This window comes from Pelobates fuscus, chromosome 2, assembly GCF_036172605.1.
Source record: "Pelobates fuscus isolate aPelFus1 chromosome 2, aPelFus1.pri, whole genome shotgun sequence".
Lineage (NCBI taxonomy): Eukaryota > Metazoa > Chordata > Amphibia > Anura > Pelobatidae > Pelobates > Pelobates fuscus.
The window spans coordinates 25,578,689-25,595,585 of NC_086318.1; the positions used below are offsets into that span (position 1 = coordinate 25,578,689).

Here is a 16,897-nt window from a genome sequence, read left to right on the forward strand (position 1 = left end):
CTCGTACATAAAGTTCTTGACCCAGAGTGAGTTTATCGGCTTCAGCTACTAGCAGGGCGGCTGCAGCTACGGCTCTTAGACAAGGTGGAAGTCCGCTGGCCACTGCATCCAGTTGCTTAGACATGTAGGCAACAGGTCTTTGCCATGATCCCAAGTACTGTGTCAATACTCCCACAGCCATTCTTCTTTGCTCATGTACATACAGGTAGAATGGTCGTGTGTGATCAGGTAGACCTAATGCTGGGGCACTCATCAAAGCCTTCTTCACATCTTCAAATGCCGTTTGCTGTTCTTGGGTCCATAAGAAGGGGTCGTGCTCTGTACCTTTGATAGCTGCGTACAGAGGTTTTGCCAGTATCGCGTAGCTGGGAATCCATATCCTACAGAAGCCTGCTGCCCCCAAGAATTCTCGCACTTGTCTTCTATTCTTGGGTATCGGTATTTGGCACACAGCTTCTTTTCTCTCTGGCCCCATAATTCTTTGACCTTCAGAGATATGGAATCCCAGATATTTGACAGTTGGCAAACACAACTGAGCCTTCTTTCTAGACACCTTGTATCCTGCCTTCCAGAGAATGTGTAGTAGATCGTGCGTTGCTTGCTGACAGATTTCTTTTGTAACTGCTGCTATCAACAAGTCATCTACATATTGTAACAATACACACTCTCCTGGGATGGACTCAAAATCCAGTAGATCTTGACTTAGAGCTGAACCAAATAGGGTAGGTGAATTTTTAAACCCTTGGGGCAGTCTTGTCCAAGTCATTTGGCGTTTTGAGCCCGTTACAGCGTTCTCCCATTGGAAAGCGAAAATACATTGACTTTCTGCGGCAATTCGGAGGCAAAAGAAGGCATCTTTGAGGTCTAAGACTGTAAAGTAAGTAGCCCCGCCCGGAATTAAAGCAAGCAGGTTATATGGATTGGGTACAACTGGATGTATACTAACAACCGCATCATTGACTGCTCTCAAGTCCTGCACAGGTCGATACTCATCTGTACCGGGCTTTTGAACAGGCAGCAATGGGGTGTTCCAGGGGGAAGTACAGAATTTTAGGATACCATACCGTATGAACTTATCCAGATAAGATTGGATGTTCTTCTTAGCCTTCTGCGGGATGTGGTATTGTCTTAGGCTTACTGGATAAACCCCAAGTTTTAGTTAAATTTTTATAGGTGGAATATTGCGGGCCAGTCCGGGTGGGTTGTTCTCTGCCCAAACTCCTGGTATGTTGAATAATGACTCATCACTCCTAGGGTTTTGCCTAGTCAACGCTGTATAAAGTCGCCACTCTTCTTCCTTTGGTACAGATAATGTCATAATACCTGAAGGTCCATTAAACTTTAAGGATGTTGTTCCATTTGGTAAGAACGTAATCTGCGCTTGTAATTTTGATAGCATATCACGTCCCAGCAATTGGACTGGACATTCAGGCATATAAAGGAATTGATGTTTTACTACGTGGCCTCCCAATGTACAGAGTCGACTTTTAAGAACCGGTTTTTCAGCACTTCTTCCAGTTGCTCCTATTACAGTAATAGTCCTTCCAGATGGAGGAGCAACTAGATTAGTCACCACTGAATGTTCAGCACCAGTGTCGATCATGAACGCACTCCTTTTTCCCCCTATTGATACATCGACCATAGGATCCGCTCGACCAAGGGGGATGGAGCCCGGTCGGTATCAATAGTCCTCCATGACCGTGTCAGCCAATCCTACAAAGTCCCTGCCTTCTCTATCGCGGGACCTTTGTGCTGCTGGGAAATACCTATCTTCCCTAACACTTCCTCTGTTCCCATTGCTCCCTCTATTACCATTACTCCCTCCGGGGCCTCCTCTACCTCTCGCTCTGCCTCTAAAGTTTCCGTAACCTGCCCTGGGTTGGTCTCTCTCGTACTGCTCTCTTTGTGGACATTCGTTCCTCCAATGCCCTTCTTCCTTGCAATACGCGCACTGATTCCTACTCAAAGGCTCCCTACTCCATCTACTATCGCCTCTATCTGGGCCCCGTCTATCTACGCCTGCGATCGCTACCGCTAGCATGTCTGCCTTTCTACGCATCTTGCGCTCTTCCTCTTTCTTACTTTCTGTTTCCCTATTCATATATACCTTATTCGCTACCTCCATTAGTTGGGTGATGGACATACCCGCAAACCCTTCTAACTTCTGTAGCTTGCGCTTAATATCTCCGTAAGCTTGGCTGACAAAGGCGGAGTTCACCATTCGGGAATTATCTGCGTCTTCCGGATTAAAGGGGGTATACAAGCGGTATGCCTCCAATAATCGGTCATAAAAGACACTGGGCGCTTCATCACTTTTCTGAATCACCTCAACTGTCTTCGACATATTAATGGCTTTCTTTCCTCCGGCTTTCATGCCAGCAATTATAGCGTCTCTATAGGCTCTGAGTTGAACCATATCAGCACCATTTACATTCCAATCGGGATCGGTGTTGGGATAATGTGTTGCGGCCCATGCTGATGGATTGGCTTGGTTTAAAGTACGGGCTTTATCCTCTAGTGCTTTAATGGCCGCTTGATTAATTCTTGTCCTTTCCTCATTGTTGAATAAAGTCATTAATAACTGCTGGCAATCAGCCCATGTCGGGTTATGTGTCTGTACTATTGAGGTGAACAGATCAGTCATAGCTTGTGGTTTCTCAGTATACGAGGAATTGTGGGTCTTCCAATTTAAGAGATCGGTTGTCGTGAACGGGACATATACAAAGACTGGGTCAGCATGTGCCATTTGGCCTGCGGCATCGATATAGGCTGACCCAGGATTCAGACGAAGAGGCATCTGATAGTGTTTTAATTGCTGAGCACCGGTCAATTGTCGGGTTTGTATGGGGCTACGTGGAGGGGCGTCAGTCATAGGTTCCAGTCGGGGAGAAATAGGGTATGGGGATGTGGGAGCTTGGTTTTGGGAAAAGGTTGTAAATAAAACACTTCGAGTCGAGCTAGATGAAGCTTGACCGGAAGTCTGAAGTGGCGCCAAATCAGGATATTCGGATTTAATGGGGGTTGGCTCTGATTCCGGAAGGGGAGATTTAGTACGAGAGGGGGTGGATTCTGTACTGGAGGAGGAAGCGGAAGTGGATGAGGGTAATGAGGGGAGGGTTGCAGGACTTCCTGCATTTGCGTCACTTCCTCTTAACGGAAAGTAAGGGGGCGGCAAAGGGATCTCGGACTCAGGGGGCGTGTCCAAAATGGGCCTAACACCAGTCCTAGTGGACAAACAAGTCCTAGCTACCATGAGGCGACATTGCTCCTCGTGGCGTGTCTGGAGCCATTTTGGCGAGTCATTTACGGCCTGTCTCCAACAATCAATATAAGGAAACTGGCCGTAAAGTTCAGGCCTACCCGATACAGCCACGTGTAAGCGCTGTACCAGAGTTGGATCCAAACTGCCACGTGGCGGCCATGCCGCAACCAAAGTAGGCCACTCCCTAGTACACAAAGTGACCAAACGTACAGGAGACATTTTAACCCCAAAATCACATGTCTTGAATCCCTTTTTAAAATTCTTCACCATACAACCTAAGGGATCCGGAATCGTTGACTGCGACGCGCCCATACTTATCAATGGAACGTCGTTGACAACGAATACTATGCACGCGTACTATTCAACAGTCACACCCGTTTCCTCTGGCAACAGCACCACGTGGTACAGTTACCAAGTGAAACGTATACAATAACACAATAAACACTCAGGGAATTCCCATACACACACAGCTGTTACACCAGTCACTAAATAATCAATATTATGCCCTTTGGCGTAACTATACAGTCACCCACGCTATAATTCTCTATATATGAATTACCCGTCTATAACACACCCCAGTAACATCGTCTTTTACAAATAGCGGTTACAGTACGGTTAGCATAGGTCAAAGCACAAGTTAAGGTCACAATACAATTATTAGTGGTTATGGTGTTAAACATGCAATGGACGACAATGATTAGTACTTATATACTGTCAGGGTACCTGTGGTCTCTACCTTCGAAAGAGGTAGAGACTTAGCTGTTCCTCCATCCAGACGGTCTGATGGCTCCCTTCCCCGCGGTCTATCCGGTCATGCTAGGCCGGCCGCGAGGGAGTGACTGCCTTTTACAGCATCTAGGCAGGAAGTAGTCATCAGGACACTCCCCCGGAACAACCTGTCAGTCAATGGCTGCAGGACCAATCAGGACGCCTTGGAGGCGTGGTTACTGCTCTGAACAGGGTATTTAACAGAGCTTCTTTCATTAGCTCATTGCCCTGTCGTGGTTCTAGCTTGTTCTAGTCACTCAGTGCTTGTGTTTTCTATTATCCCTTTTGGTTTTGACCCGGCTTGTTTACCTTACTCTGCTTATCTCTGTTACCCTTGATTCGGCTTGTCTCTCGCTTACCTGTCTTCTGTTACCCTCGACCTCGGCTTGTCTTTGACCATTCTATTCTGTACTACTTACGTTAGTCCGGCCATTCTAAGGTCCGGTATACGTATCTGGCTACTGTTTGTACTCTGCGTGTTGGATCCCTGTCCCGATCCTGACATTACGACAGGGCCAATGGATCCTGCAAGTACAAACAGTCAGCTGGCTGCTCCTGATCCTAGGTTTGAAGCCATGGATCACAGATTGGATCAGATGGCGCTTGCGCTACAGGCTCTATTAGCTTGTGCCAATAACCCACCAGAGGAGATACGTAATACCCCTGTTTCTCCTGTCGGTTCAGGTCTAGAGGTAGCCACAGTGGGTGCTTCTTCTCACATTACCCCCCCAGTACGCTATGGTGGGGCTCCTGAGAAGTGTCGTGGTTTTTTAAACCAAATTAGTATCCACTTTGAATTGCAACCTCGCTCTTATCCTACAGATAGGGCAAAAGTAGGATTTATTATCACCCTACTCATTGAGAAAGCTCTGAGATGGGCCAACCCACTATGGGAGAACGATAATCCATTAGTTTATAACTATAACGCATTTGTAGCTGCTTTTAGAAGAACATTTGACCCTCCAGGTAGAAAGGTTAATGCAGCCAGATTACTGTTGCGCCTGAGACAGGAGAACCAAACACTGGTGGATTATGCACTAGAGTTCAGGTCTCTGGCGGCAGAAATCAAGTGGAATGAGCAGGCGTATATGGATGTATTTTTGAATGGCCTATCTGATGTAATCCTTGATGAGGTTGCTACCAGAGAACTCCCTGAGAATTTAGAGGATTTAATTTCGTTCATCTCTCGTATAGATGAACGTCTAAGAGAGAGACAGAACACTCGAGAGAGGAACCAGAGACCTTCTTTTAGGTTAGCTCCCGCTGTTCCAAGTCCTGACTCCACGATATCTTTGCTTACTGAACCTATGCAGATAGGGTATACCCGCCTCTCTGAGGAGGAAAGACAGTACAGGAGAAGAGAGGGTTTGTGTATGTATTGTGGAGCCAAGGGTCATTTACTCTCGAACTGTTCTAACCGCCCGGGAAACGCTCGCACCTAAGTCTCTCTAGAGGACAGGCCTTGGGTGTTTCTATTTTGTCCTCTACTCCTGATTATCAAGATCACAGGCTTCTGCTACCAGTTTCCTTAGCTTGGGGGAAGGAAGTAGTAAGGGCTATGGCATTGATAGATTCCGGTGCTGCTGAGAATTTTATCGACCAAGCCTTTGCTAGTAAGAACAATTTCCCATCCCAGCTAAGGGAGACACCTTTGGCCGTTGAGGCCATAGATGGTAGACCACTACTAGACCCTGTTATCTTTCGTGAGACCATACCCATTAATTTAAATGTGGGTATCCTACACGTGGAGAATTTATCTCTTCTGCTCATTTCGTCTCCTTCCGTTCCCATAGTTCTGGGGTACCCATGGTTGAAAAAACATAACCCTATTATCGATTGGGAGTTAGGAGAGATACTCTCGTGGGGCCAGGGCTGCCAGGATCGGTGTTTGTGCAAGGTTTCTCCATTAGCTAATATTAACATACCGGAGAATCCTACTCAGTCCACAGAAAGACAAATACCAGACCTTTACCTAGACTTAAGGGCAGTGTTTGACAAGAAGAATGCAGATTCTTTGCCTCCACACAGGTCATTTGACTGTAAGATTAAGCTTCTACCCGGCACTATGCCTCCGAGGGGCCATGTATATCCTTTGTCTGTTCAGGAAAACTCGGTTCTAGAGGAGTATATTCGGGAGAATTTAGAAAAGGGATTCATCAGGAGGTCTTCTTCTCCGGCCGGGGCTGGGTTCTTTTTCATTAAGAAGAAGGATGGCACGCTGAGACCTTGTATCGATTACCGAGGCTTGAATAAAATAACTGTCAGAAATGCCTATCCTATCCCACTGATTACCGAGTTATTTGATCGTCTTAAGGGCTCCAAAATCTTCACCAAGTTAGATCTCAGAGGGGCTTACAATTTGGTGAGAATCCAGCAAGGTCACGAGTGGATGACGGCATTCAATACCCGGTATGGCCATTACGAATACACTGTTATGCCATTTGGACTATGCAATGCTCCTGCAGTATTTCAAGATTTGATTAATGAGGTACTTAGGGAGTTTCAGCATGATTGTGTTATTGTTTACCTGGACGACATACTAATACACTCTAAGGAGATTGAGACTCACCATAGACAGGTCAGAAAGGTATTACACAAGCTGCTGCAACATGGTCTATATTGCAAATTGGAGAAGTGCAGTTTTGATCAGTCTCAGGTAGACTTTCTTGGATACGTGATTTCTGGGGAGGGTTTTAAAATGGATCCTGTAAAACTTCAATCTATTTTAGACTGGCCCTTGCCCAAAGGACTCAAGGCTATCCAAAGGTTTATTGGTTTTTCCAACTACTATAGGCGCTTCATTAAAGGATACTCCTCTATCATTGCGCCTATTACCAATATGACCAAACAAGGGGCTGATACTAAGTTCTGGTCTAAGGAAGCTCTGGGTGCTTTCAAGACTCTCAAGGAACTTTTTGCCTCGGCTCCCATTCTAGTCCATCCTGATACGACTCTGCCTTTCTTGCTCGAGGTCGATGCCTCTGAGACAGCAGTTGGGGCTGTTCTGTCTCAAAGGTTAGGGGTGGATAAACCGTTACACCCTTGTGGTTTCTTCTCTAAGAAATTTTCTGGGCCTGAGAGCAGATATGATATCGGGGAAAGGGAACTGTTAGCAGTCATTAAAGCCTTAAAGGAGTGGAGACATTTGTTGGAGGGGACCCTACACCCTATTACGATTTTGACGGACCACAAAAACTTGTCCTATATTGGGGAGGCTAAGCGCTTATCCTCTAGACAAGCTCGTTGGTCCTTATTCCTGACTCACTTCAATTATGTACTGACTTACAGACCTGGTTCTAAAAACTCTAAAGCCGATGCATTATCTCGCCAATATGAACCTTCTACTGTACCTGAACCAGTTCTTTCTTCTATAGTTCCGAAATGCAATATCATTGCTAATACGAATCTCAGGATTCATTCTCCATTACTGGCCGAGATCATTAAGTTGCAACATCTAGCACCTAAACAGACTCCTGCGGGCCGTCATTTTGTTCCTCCTGCTCTTCAACTGGAACTTTTACAGTGTTTACATAATAGCAAGATGGCGGGACATCCTGGTATTCGCAAAACTTACGCGTTGATCTCTAAGGACTTCTGGTGGCCTGCTTTACGGAGGGATATTGAGGAGTTCATCGCTGCATGTGAAGTTTGTACTAAAACCAAACAACCCCATACGCTTCCATGTGGATTCCTGCAACCCTTGGAGGTTCCAGAAAAACCATGGTCCTGTTTGGCCATGGACTTTATTGTCGATCTACCCATCTCTAAAAGACAGACTGTTATCCTCACCGTGGTTGACAGGTTTACTAAGATGGCACACTTCATTCCCCTGCCTAAACTCCCGTCTTCTCCCGAATTGGCAGAGATATTCGCTAAGGAGATTTTTCGCCTACATGGGATACCCTCTCAAATTGTATCGGACAGAGGCTCCCAATTTGTTTCCCGCTTTTGGAGGTCCTTCTGCTCTCAACTTGGTATTAAATTAAACTTTTCTTCTGCCTATCATCCTCAGTCTAACGGAGCTGCTGAACGTACCAACCAGAAAATTGAACAATATTTACGATGCTTTGTTTCTGAACACCAGGATGATTGGGTCGGTTTGATTCCTTGGGCGGAGTTTGCACACAGCAATCTCGTTTGCGATTCTACTCATTCAAGCCCCTTCTTCATGAATTATGGTTTTCATCCGTCTATTCTTCCTTCGGATTCTCCTTCCCAGGGGGTGCCGTCGGTTGATGTTCATGTTGCCAATTTGAGGAAGTTGTGGGATCAAACTCGACAAATCCTTGTGCACAACTCTATGTTGGTCAAGAAACACGCTGATAAACGTAGAAGGGCGGCTCCGGTCTTTGTTCCAGGTGATAGGGTATGGCTGAGCACGAGGAACATCCGTTTAAAAGTGCCCTCCATGAAGTTCGCTCCTCGTTATATTGGACCCTACAGGGTGCTGACCCGTATCAATCCAGTTGCGTATCGTTTAGCTCTTCCTAATACCTTACGCATCCCGAACTCGTTTCACGTTTCATTGCTGAAACCACTCATATGTAACAGATTTTCCTCCACAATAGCCCCTCCTCGCCCCGTTCAGGTGGAGGGTCAGGAGGAGTATGAGGTTAACTCTATTATTGATTCTCGAATCTCCCGGGGGAGAGTACAATATCTGGTTGATTGGAAGGGATATGGTCCTGAGGAGAGGAGTTGGGTACCTCAGGAGGATGTTCATGCTCCCCGTCTCCGCAGGGCGTATCACTCTCGCTTCCCATCTCGTCCCGGTTCATTCCGCCCGGTGGGCGTATCTGAGAGGGGGGGTACTGTCAGGGTACCTGTGGTCTCTACCTTCGAAAGAGGTAGAGACTTAGCTGTTCCTCCATCCAGACGGTCTGATGGCTCCCTTCCCCGCGGTCTATCCGGTCATGCTAGGCCGGCCGCGAGGGAGTGACTGCCTTTTACAGCATCTAGGCAGGAAGTAGTCATCAGGACACTCCCCCGGAACAACCTGTCAGTCAATGGCTGCAGGACCAATCAGGACGCCTTGGAGGCGTGGTTACTGCTCTGAACAGGGTATTTAACAGAGCTTCTTTCATTAGCTCATTGCCCTGTCGTGGTTCTAGCTTGTTCTAGTCACTCAGTGCTTGTGTTTTCTATTATCCCTTTTGGTTTTGACCCGGCTTGTTTACCTTACTCTGCTTATCTCTGTTACCCTTGATTCGGCTTGTCTCTCGCTTACCTGTCTTCTGTTACCCTCGACCTCGGCTTGTCTTTGACCATTCTATTCTGTACTACTTACGTTAGTCCGGCCATTCTAAGGTCCGGTATACGTATCTGGCTACTGTTTGTACTCTGCGTGTTGGATCCCTGTCCCGATCCTGACATATACAGTGTCAGTAAATATACAGGGTTATGGTACCGTGCACTATAATACAGCAACACACTATTAACACTCTCGCTAGACGGCTGAGCTCGCGCTATCTAACAAGATATACACTTTACTAAACAATCTTTATCACATTTACAATTCCCAACTAAACTATTGGCCAGTACCTTGATGGACTACCTAAAACTATATACACCCGTTTTGGTTAGCCACACTGCCCAAGCACCACATAAAGCGAGCTAGAGGACCGAATTTACACAGACGCCTCTTAGTCGATTACTATCAAAAATCTAGTGGGTTCCAAATTTACACGCCTTCCCACTTAGCCAAGATAGGTTGAGAGCTAGCGAACCGAATTTACACAGACGCCGCTTAGTCTCCCGGTCCCTCCGACCTAGCGAACAAAATATACACCCTAGAACGCTAGTCTAGACAAGACACCGGTGTCCGGCTAGGGCTATTTACACCAGAGCCCCGCCTGACTAACAAAATCAAACGGTCTGACTAAAGAGCGTTCGATCGAGCGGTGCGCCTTCGCTCCTTCCCTCCGACAGAGGGGGCAGATTCCATACACAATTCAAACCCCTGATGGGCCTACCGCACAATCGGTATACCCCTAGTGGGTCTGCCGTCTAAAACAGCAGTTGTCTTACCTCCTCGTTCCTGAACCTGAGTTCACACTCATCGACGGGGACACCCCAGCACTTCTCACGTAGAGGCCGATGATCTCCTGGACAACAGACCAGTGGCGCCGAGACGAAGGGAGGTCCACGCAGAAGTTCAGGGGTGCAGCCGTAGAGAACGTGGGCAAAGATAGACCGTCTCACGCCTCTGCCTCTCAGCTACCGTTGAACGATGAGCTTCCCGGCCAATGCACCAAATGATACCGGAGAAACTGACGGAAGCCAAGCACAGAGAGATGGACACAGGTTTCTTCAGGAAGGAAGAGATTCTTTATTGGATCACCGATCGGGACTCAGAGGGACTAATGTCACCAAAATACCACAAGTTCTGAGCCCCGGACAATAGTGCAGGCTCCTTATTTAGGCACATAACTCCTCCCATATTAAGCTCCACCCGCACATTCTCTTGACCAATCAATACAAGTAAGAATTAACTTCCTGCTTGACCGCATGGCTTGTCCAGCACAATGGAGGAGGGGAATACTACATCCTGTATTCTTGCACATGCTCCGTACACTACTGATCGTATCTTGCCTCGTGCAACCAACTGATCGATACGTCAGCATATGCACGTACACATGCCACGTGGTAATCTCGGCCTACTAAATTTATTTTTACCGAGATTCCACCACAACACTATATCCGATTATTTTTTTATAGATCTCCATACAATTGATGTTATAAGTGAAAACTTCCTCCCAAACCTAGACTAAAAGGTGATTATTTATGTACTCAGCATAGAAGCGCTACATTCTTTTTTCTTGTACTTATGTATCTCAATACCTGGGTGCCTCCATTTTGTTCTTGTCTGTCCATGCTGTCTGCAGATTGCCTTCTGTGGATTCTTTTGACTGATGGATTGTGGGTATAGAAGCTTAGCAACTGAAATGGAACTTTGCTTAAGCTCCGCCCATTGCCAAACATTGACAAAGATCACACTCCGAAAGGGAGAAAAAGTAGTCCGTACTTTATCTTACGTATAACTAAAAAAATAAGGCAAATTAAAAAAAAAAAAAAACACAAAGAAATAGAGGGACAAAAAACGAACAGTTTAAAAGCAAAACCTGCAATGTGACTGAGCTGCTTTAATATTCTTAGTCTTGTTATGGGTACAATTTTACAATTAATTTAAATGATGTGTTTTTATTCTCCCAAGAAACACAGTTTGTATTACATATCTAATTACCCGGGCTCTGGACACGGTGGAAGATGATATGACCATCAACTTGGAAACAAAGATCCTCATTTTACTCAATTTACACACCTACCTGTATGACCCCGAGTGGAAATTCACCCAGAGTAAATATAGGGACAGACAGGTGCTGGAAAACTTTCCAACGGTACGGACCTAACGCATGTTTAAATATAATGTGATGGTATGGACCTAACGCATGTTTAAATATAATGTAATGGTATGGACCTAATGCATGTTTAAATATAATGTAATGGTATGGACCTAACGCATGTTTAAATATAATGTGATGGTACGGACCTAATGCATGTTTAAATATAATGTAATGGTATGGACCTAACGCATGTTTAAATATAATGTGATGGTACGGACCTAATGCATGTTTAAATATAATGTGATGGTACGGACCTAATGCATGTTTAAATATAATGTGATGGTACGGACCTAATGCATGTTTAAATATAATGTGATGGTACGGACCTAATGCATGTTTAAATATAATGTGATGGTACGGACCTAACGCATGTTTAAATATAATGTGATGGTACGGACCTAATGCATGTTTAAATATAATGTGATGGTATGGACCTAATGCATGTTTAAATATAATGTGATGGTACGGACCTAATGCATGTTTAAATATAATGTGATGGTATGGACCTAATGCATGTTTAAATATAATGTGATGGTACGGACCTAATGCATGTTTAAATATAATGTGATGGTACGGACCTAACGCATGTTTAAATATAATGTGATGGTATGAACCTAACACATGTTTAAATATAATGTGATGGTATGAACCTAATGCATGTTTAAATATAATGTGATGGTATGGAACTAATGCATGTTTAAATATAATGTGATGGTATGGACCTAATGCATGTTTAAATATAATGTGATGGTACGGACCTAATGCATGTTTAAATATAATGTGATGGTACGGACCTAACGCATGTTTAAATATAATGTGATGGTATGAACCTAACACATGTTTAAATATAATGTGATGGTATGAACCTAATGCATGTTTAAATATAATGTGATGGTATGGAACTAATGCATGTTTAAATATAATGTGATGGTATTGACCTAATGCATGTTTAAATATAATGTGATGGTACGGACCTAATGCATGTTTAAATATAATGTGATGGTACGGACCTAACGCATGTTTAAATATAATGTGATGGTATGAACCTAACACATGTTTAAATATAATGTGATGGTATGAACCTAATGCATGTTTAAATATAATGTGATGGTATGGAACTAATGCATGTTTAAATATAATGTGATGTTATGGACCTAATGCATGTTTAAATATAATGTGATGGTACGGACCTAATGCATGTTTAAATATAATGTGATGGTACGGACCTAATGCATGTTTAAATATAATGTGATGGTACGGAACTAATGCATGTTTAAATATAATGTTATGGTACGGACCTAACGCATGTTTAAATATAATATTATGGTACGGACCTAATGCATGTTTAAATATAATGTGATGGTATGAACCTAATGCATGTTTAAATATAATGTGATGGTACGAACCTAATGCATGTTTAAATATTATGTGATGGTAGGAACCTAATGCATGTTTAAATATAATGTGATGGTATGAACCTAATGCATGTTTAAATATAATGTGATGGTACGAACCTAATGCATGTTTAAATATAATGTTATGGTACGGACCTAACGCATGTTTAAATATAATGTGATGGCATGAACCTGACGCATGTTTAAATATAATGTGATGGTATGGGCCTACCGCATGTTTAAATATAATGTTATGGTACGGACCTAACGCATGTTTAAATATAATGTTATGGTACGGACCTAATGCATGTTTAAATATAATGTTATGGTACGGACCTAATGCATGTTTAAATATAATGTGATGGTATGGACCTAATGCATGTTTAAATATAATGTGATGGTATGAACCTAACACATGTTTAAATATAATGTGATGGTATGGACCTAACGCATGTTTAAATATAATGTAATGGTATGGACCTAATGCATGTTTAAATATAATGTAATGGTATGGACCTAACGCATGTTTAAATATAATGTGATGGTACGGACCTAATGCATGTTTAAATATAATGTAATGGTATGGACCTAACGCATGTTTAAATATAATGTGATGGTACGGACCTAATGCATGTTTAAATATAATGTGATGGTATGGACCTAATGCATGTTTAAATATAATGTGATGGTACGGACCTAATGCATGTTTAAATATAATGTGATGGTACGGACCTAATGCATGTTTAAATATAATGTGATGGTATGAACCTAACACATGTTTAAATATAATGTGATGGTATGAACCTAATGCATGTTTAAATATAATGTGATGGTATGGAACTAATGCATGTTTAAATATAATGTGATGTTATGGACCTAATGCATGTTTAAATATAATGTGATGGTACGGACCTAATGCATGTTTAAATATAATGTGATGGTACGGACCTAATGCATGTTTAAATATAATGTTATGGTACGGACCTAACGCATGTTTAAATATAATATTATGGTACGGACCTAATGCATGTTTAAATATAATGTGATGGTATGAACCTAATGCATGTTTAAATATAATGTGATGGTACGAACCTAATGCATGTTTAAATATTATGTGATGGTATGAACCTAATGCATGTTTAAATATAATGTGATGGTATGAACCTAATGCATGTTTAAATATAATGTGATGGTACGAACCTAACGCATGTTTAAATATAATATTATGGTACGGACCTAATGCATGTTTAAATATAATGTGATGGTATGAACCTAATGCATGTTTAAATATAATGTGATGGTACGGACCTAATGCATGTTTAAATATAATGTAATGGTATGGACCTAACGCATGTTTAAATATAATGTGATGGTACGGACCTAATGCATGTTTAAATATAATGTGATGGTATGGACCTAATGCATGTTTAAATATAATGTGATGGTACGGACCTAATGCATGTTTAAATATAATATGATGGTACGGACCTAATGCATGTTTAAATATAATGTGATGGTATGAACCTAACACATGTTTAAATATAATGTGATGGTATGAACCTAATGCATGTTTAAATATAATGTGATGGTATGGAACTAATGCATGTTTAAATATAATGTGATGTTATGGACCTAATGCATGTTTAAATATAATGTGATGGTACGGACCTAATGCATGTTTAAATATAATGTGATGGTACGGACCTAATGCATGTTTAAATATAATGTTATGGTACGGACCTAACGCATGTTTAAATATAATATTATGGTACGGACCTAATGCATGTTTAAATATAATGTGATGGTATGAACCTAATGCATGTTTAAATATAATGTGATGGTACGAACCTAATGCATGTTTAAATATTATGTGATGGTATGAACCTAATGCATGTTTAAATATTATGTGATGGTATGAACCTAATGCATGTTTAAATATAATGTGATGGTACGAACCTAATGCATGTTTAAATATAATGTTATGGTACGGACCTAACGCATGTTTAAATATAATGTGATGGCATGAACCTGACGCATGTTTAAATATAATGTGATGGTATGGGCCTACCGCATGTTTAAATATAATGTTATGGTACGGACCTAACGCATGTTTAAATATAATGTTATGGTACGGACCTAATGCATGTTTAAATATAATGTGATGGTATGAACCTAACGCATGTTTAAATATAATGTGATGGTACGGACCTAATGCATGTTTAAATATAATGTTATGGTACGGACCTAACGCATGTTTAAATATAATGTTATGGTACGGACCTAACGCATGTTTAAATATAATGTGATGTTATGGAACTAATGCATGTTTAAATATAATGTGATGGTACGGACCTAATGCATGTTTAAATATAATGTTATGGTACGGACCTAACGCATGTTTAAATATAATGTTATGGTACGGACCTAATGCATGTTTAAATATAATGTGATGGTATGAACCTAATGCATGTTTAAATATAATGTGATGGTACGAACCTAATGCATGTTTAAATATAATGTAATGGTACGGACCTAACGCATGTTTAAATATAATGTTATGGTACGGACCTAACGCATGTTTAAATATAATGTGATGGTATGGGCCTACCGCATGTTTAAATATAAGTAATGTGAGCTGACGTAGGAGGTACACTGCAAACGTATCGACAGCACTGCAATAGTCCTACTTACCTGCAAATATATATATATATAAAACAAGAAAGGGAAACTTCCTCAATATATTCCAAATTTAGTGAGTAGTCTGAGTGCTGAAGAACAGATTCTCAGAACGGTGGTCTCAGATATCTGGATGTGCTGTGTGCATTATTAACTCTCTCCACTGCATACATCATCACAGTAAATGTTTTTCAGTATTGATTAATAGGATAAGGTGAGAGGAAAAGTAATTGTAACAGAGAACACGGGGAAGTTTTGACCAACAAAAGTCTTAATGTTGGTCTCAATATATGTCTGTAGCTGAAAACCTGATTATTTTTTTTTCTAATTAAAATGTATATTGAGGATCGAAGGAAAATGTAAACAGCAATAACAATATCCACATACAGCAATCAAAACGGTTCAATGTAAACTGCAACAGAAAAGTTACAGAAAATAGAAGCACAAATATAAAAAGGTAGCAGACATTGAAATCAGAGGGATTTGATACAGAAACACCAATATACTATGTTGTAGAGAATGGGTTAAAAGAAAAACATGTGCTTAGCTTAAACTTGCTGCTCGGACCAGAAAATAGTAGACTGCAAAATAAACTACTGTAGCAGAGCTGCAATCCTGAGACCAAATATCTCTGCCAAAATCCTCTCAAGTTGGCACAAAGCGCTGCTTAGTAAATGTAACCCATTCAACTGGACGACACACAGTTCTGGCAATACAACAGTTTTTATTGAGCCAAAATCTGCCTTTTACGCACGGACCCCAGCATGGGGTCTCCATTCAATACATCCAATCCCCACCCAGGCATCTCTGTGTCTGGGAGATAATTGAGTCAAGGACCGATAAGTTAATTATCTCCCGGATACAGAGAGTTGAACATAGAAAACATAAAAGGAATTGTCCAATCGCCACCTGGGTAAAATTTGGTTTGACCGCACACGTGGGCGAAGCCTAAAATAGTTCCAGAGCGAAAGTGGTCTTGGTGTCATGCCTTAACTACCGGTATTTCTTTGTCTCTTCCGGGTTGACGGATCTTAGCCACACCCCCTTCTCTGACGCGGTCTTTCCACGCTACATAATGCGACCGCGCCAGATACAAGACGCTGGATTATTGAACAGCGTTACCGCGATATCAAACCGGCTAAAGAATTCTCCAACCTTTACTTGTGAACCGAACCGGACTGGAAATCTACAGACCCTCCTTCTCCTCTCCTCGACCACGGCTAGTAACTGGACCTTCCTCATCCTGCTTGACAACTTCCCTCCCCAGAGGAGAACTTCGTGAAACCTGATCTTTCACCATTGAAAGCTAAGTCAACTGCTATTTCCGTAATAGGAGATTACCTGCTCTCAAGCCTGCTAATCCTTCCTGCTACAGCCTGCTCTCAAGCCTGCTA

The 16,897-nt window shown here is 42.2% G+C and overlaps 1 protein-coding gene across 2 annotated transcripts in view; it reads left to right on the forward strand.

Moving 5' to 3' along the window:
• LOC134585403 (squalene synthase-like) overlaps nucleotides 1-16,897 on the forward strand; it is an 88,100-nt gene that overhangs the window by 53,348 nt on the left and 17,855 nt on the right. For both annotated transcript variants that reach the window (XM_063440812.1, XM_063440811.1), the window contains exon 3: nucleotides 11,244-11,427. In XM_063440812.1, the coding sequence (XP_063296882.1) occupies nucleotides 11,244-11,427 (184 nt within the window). The remainder of the gene's footprint in view (nucleotides 1-11,243; nucleotides 11,428-16,897) is intronic.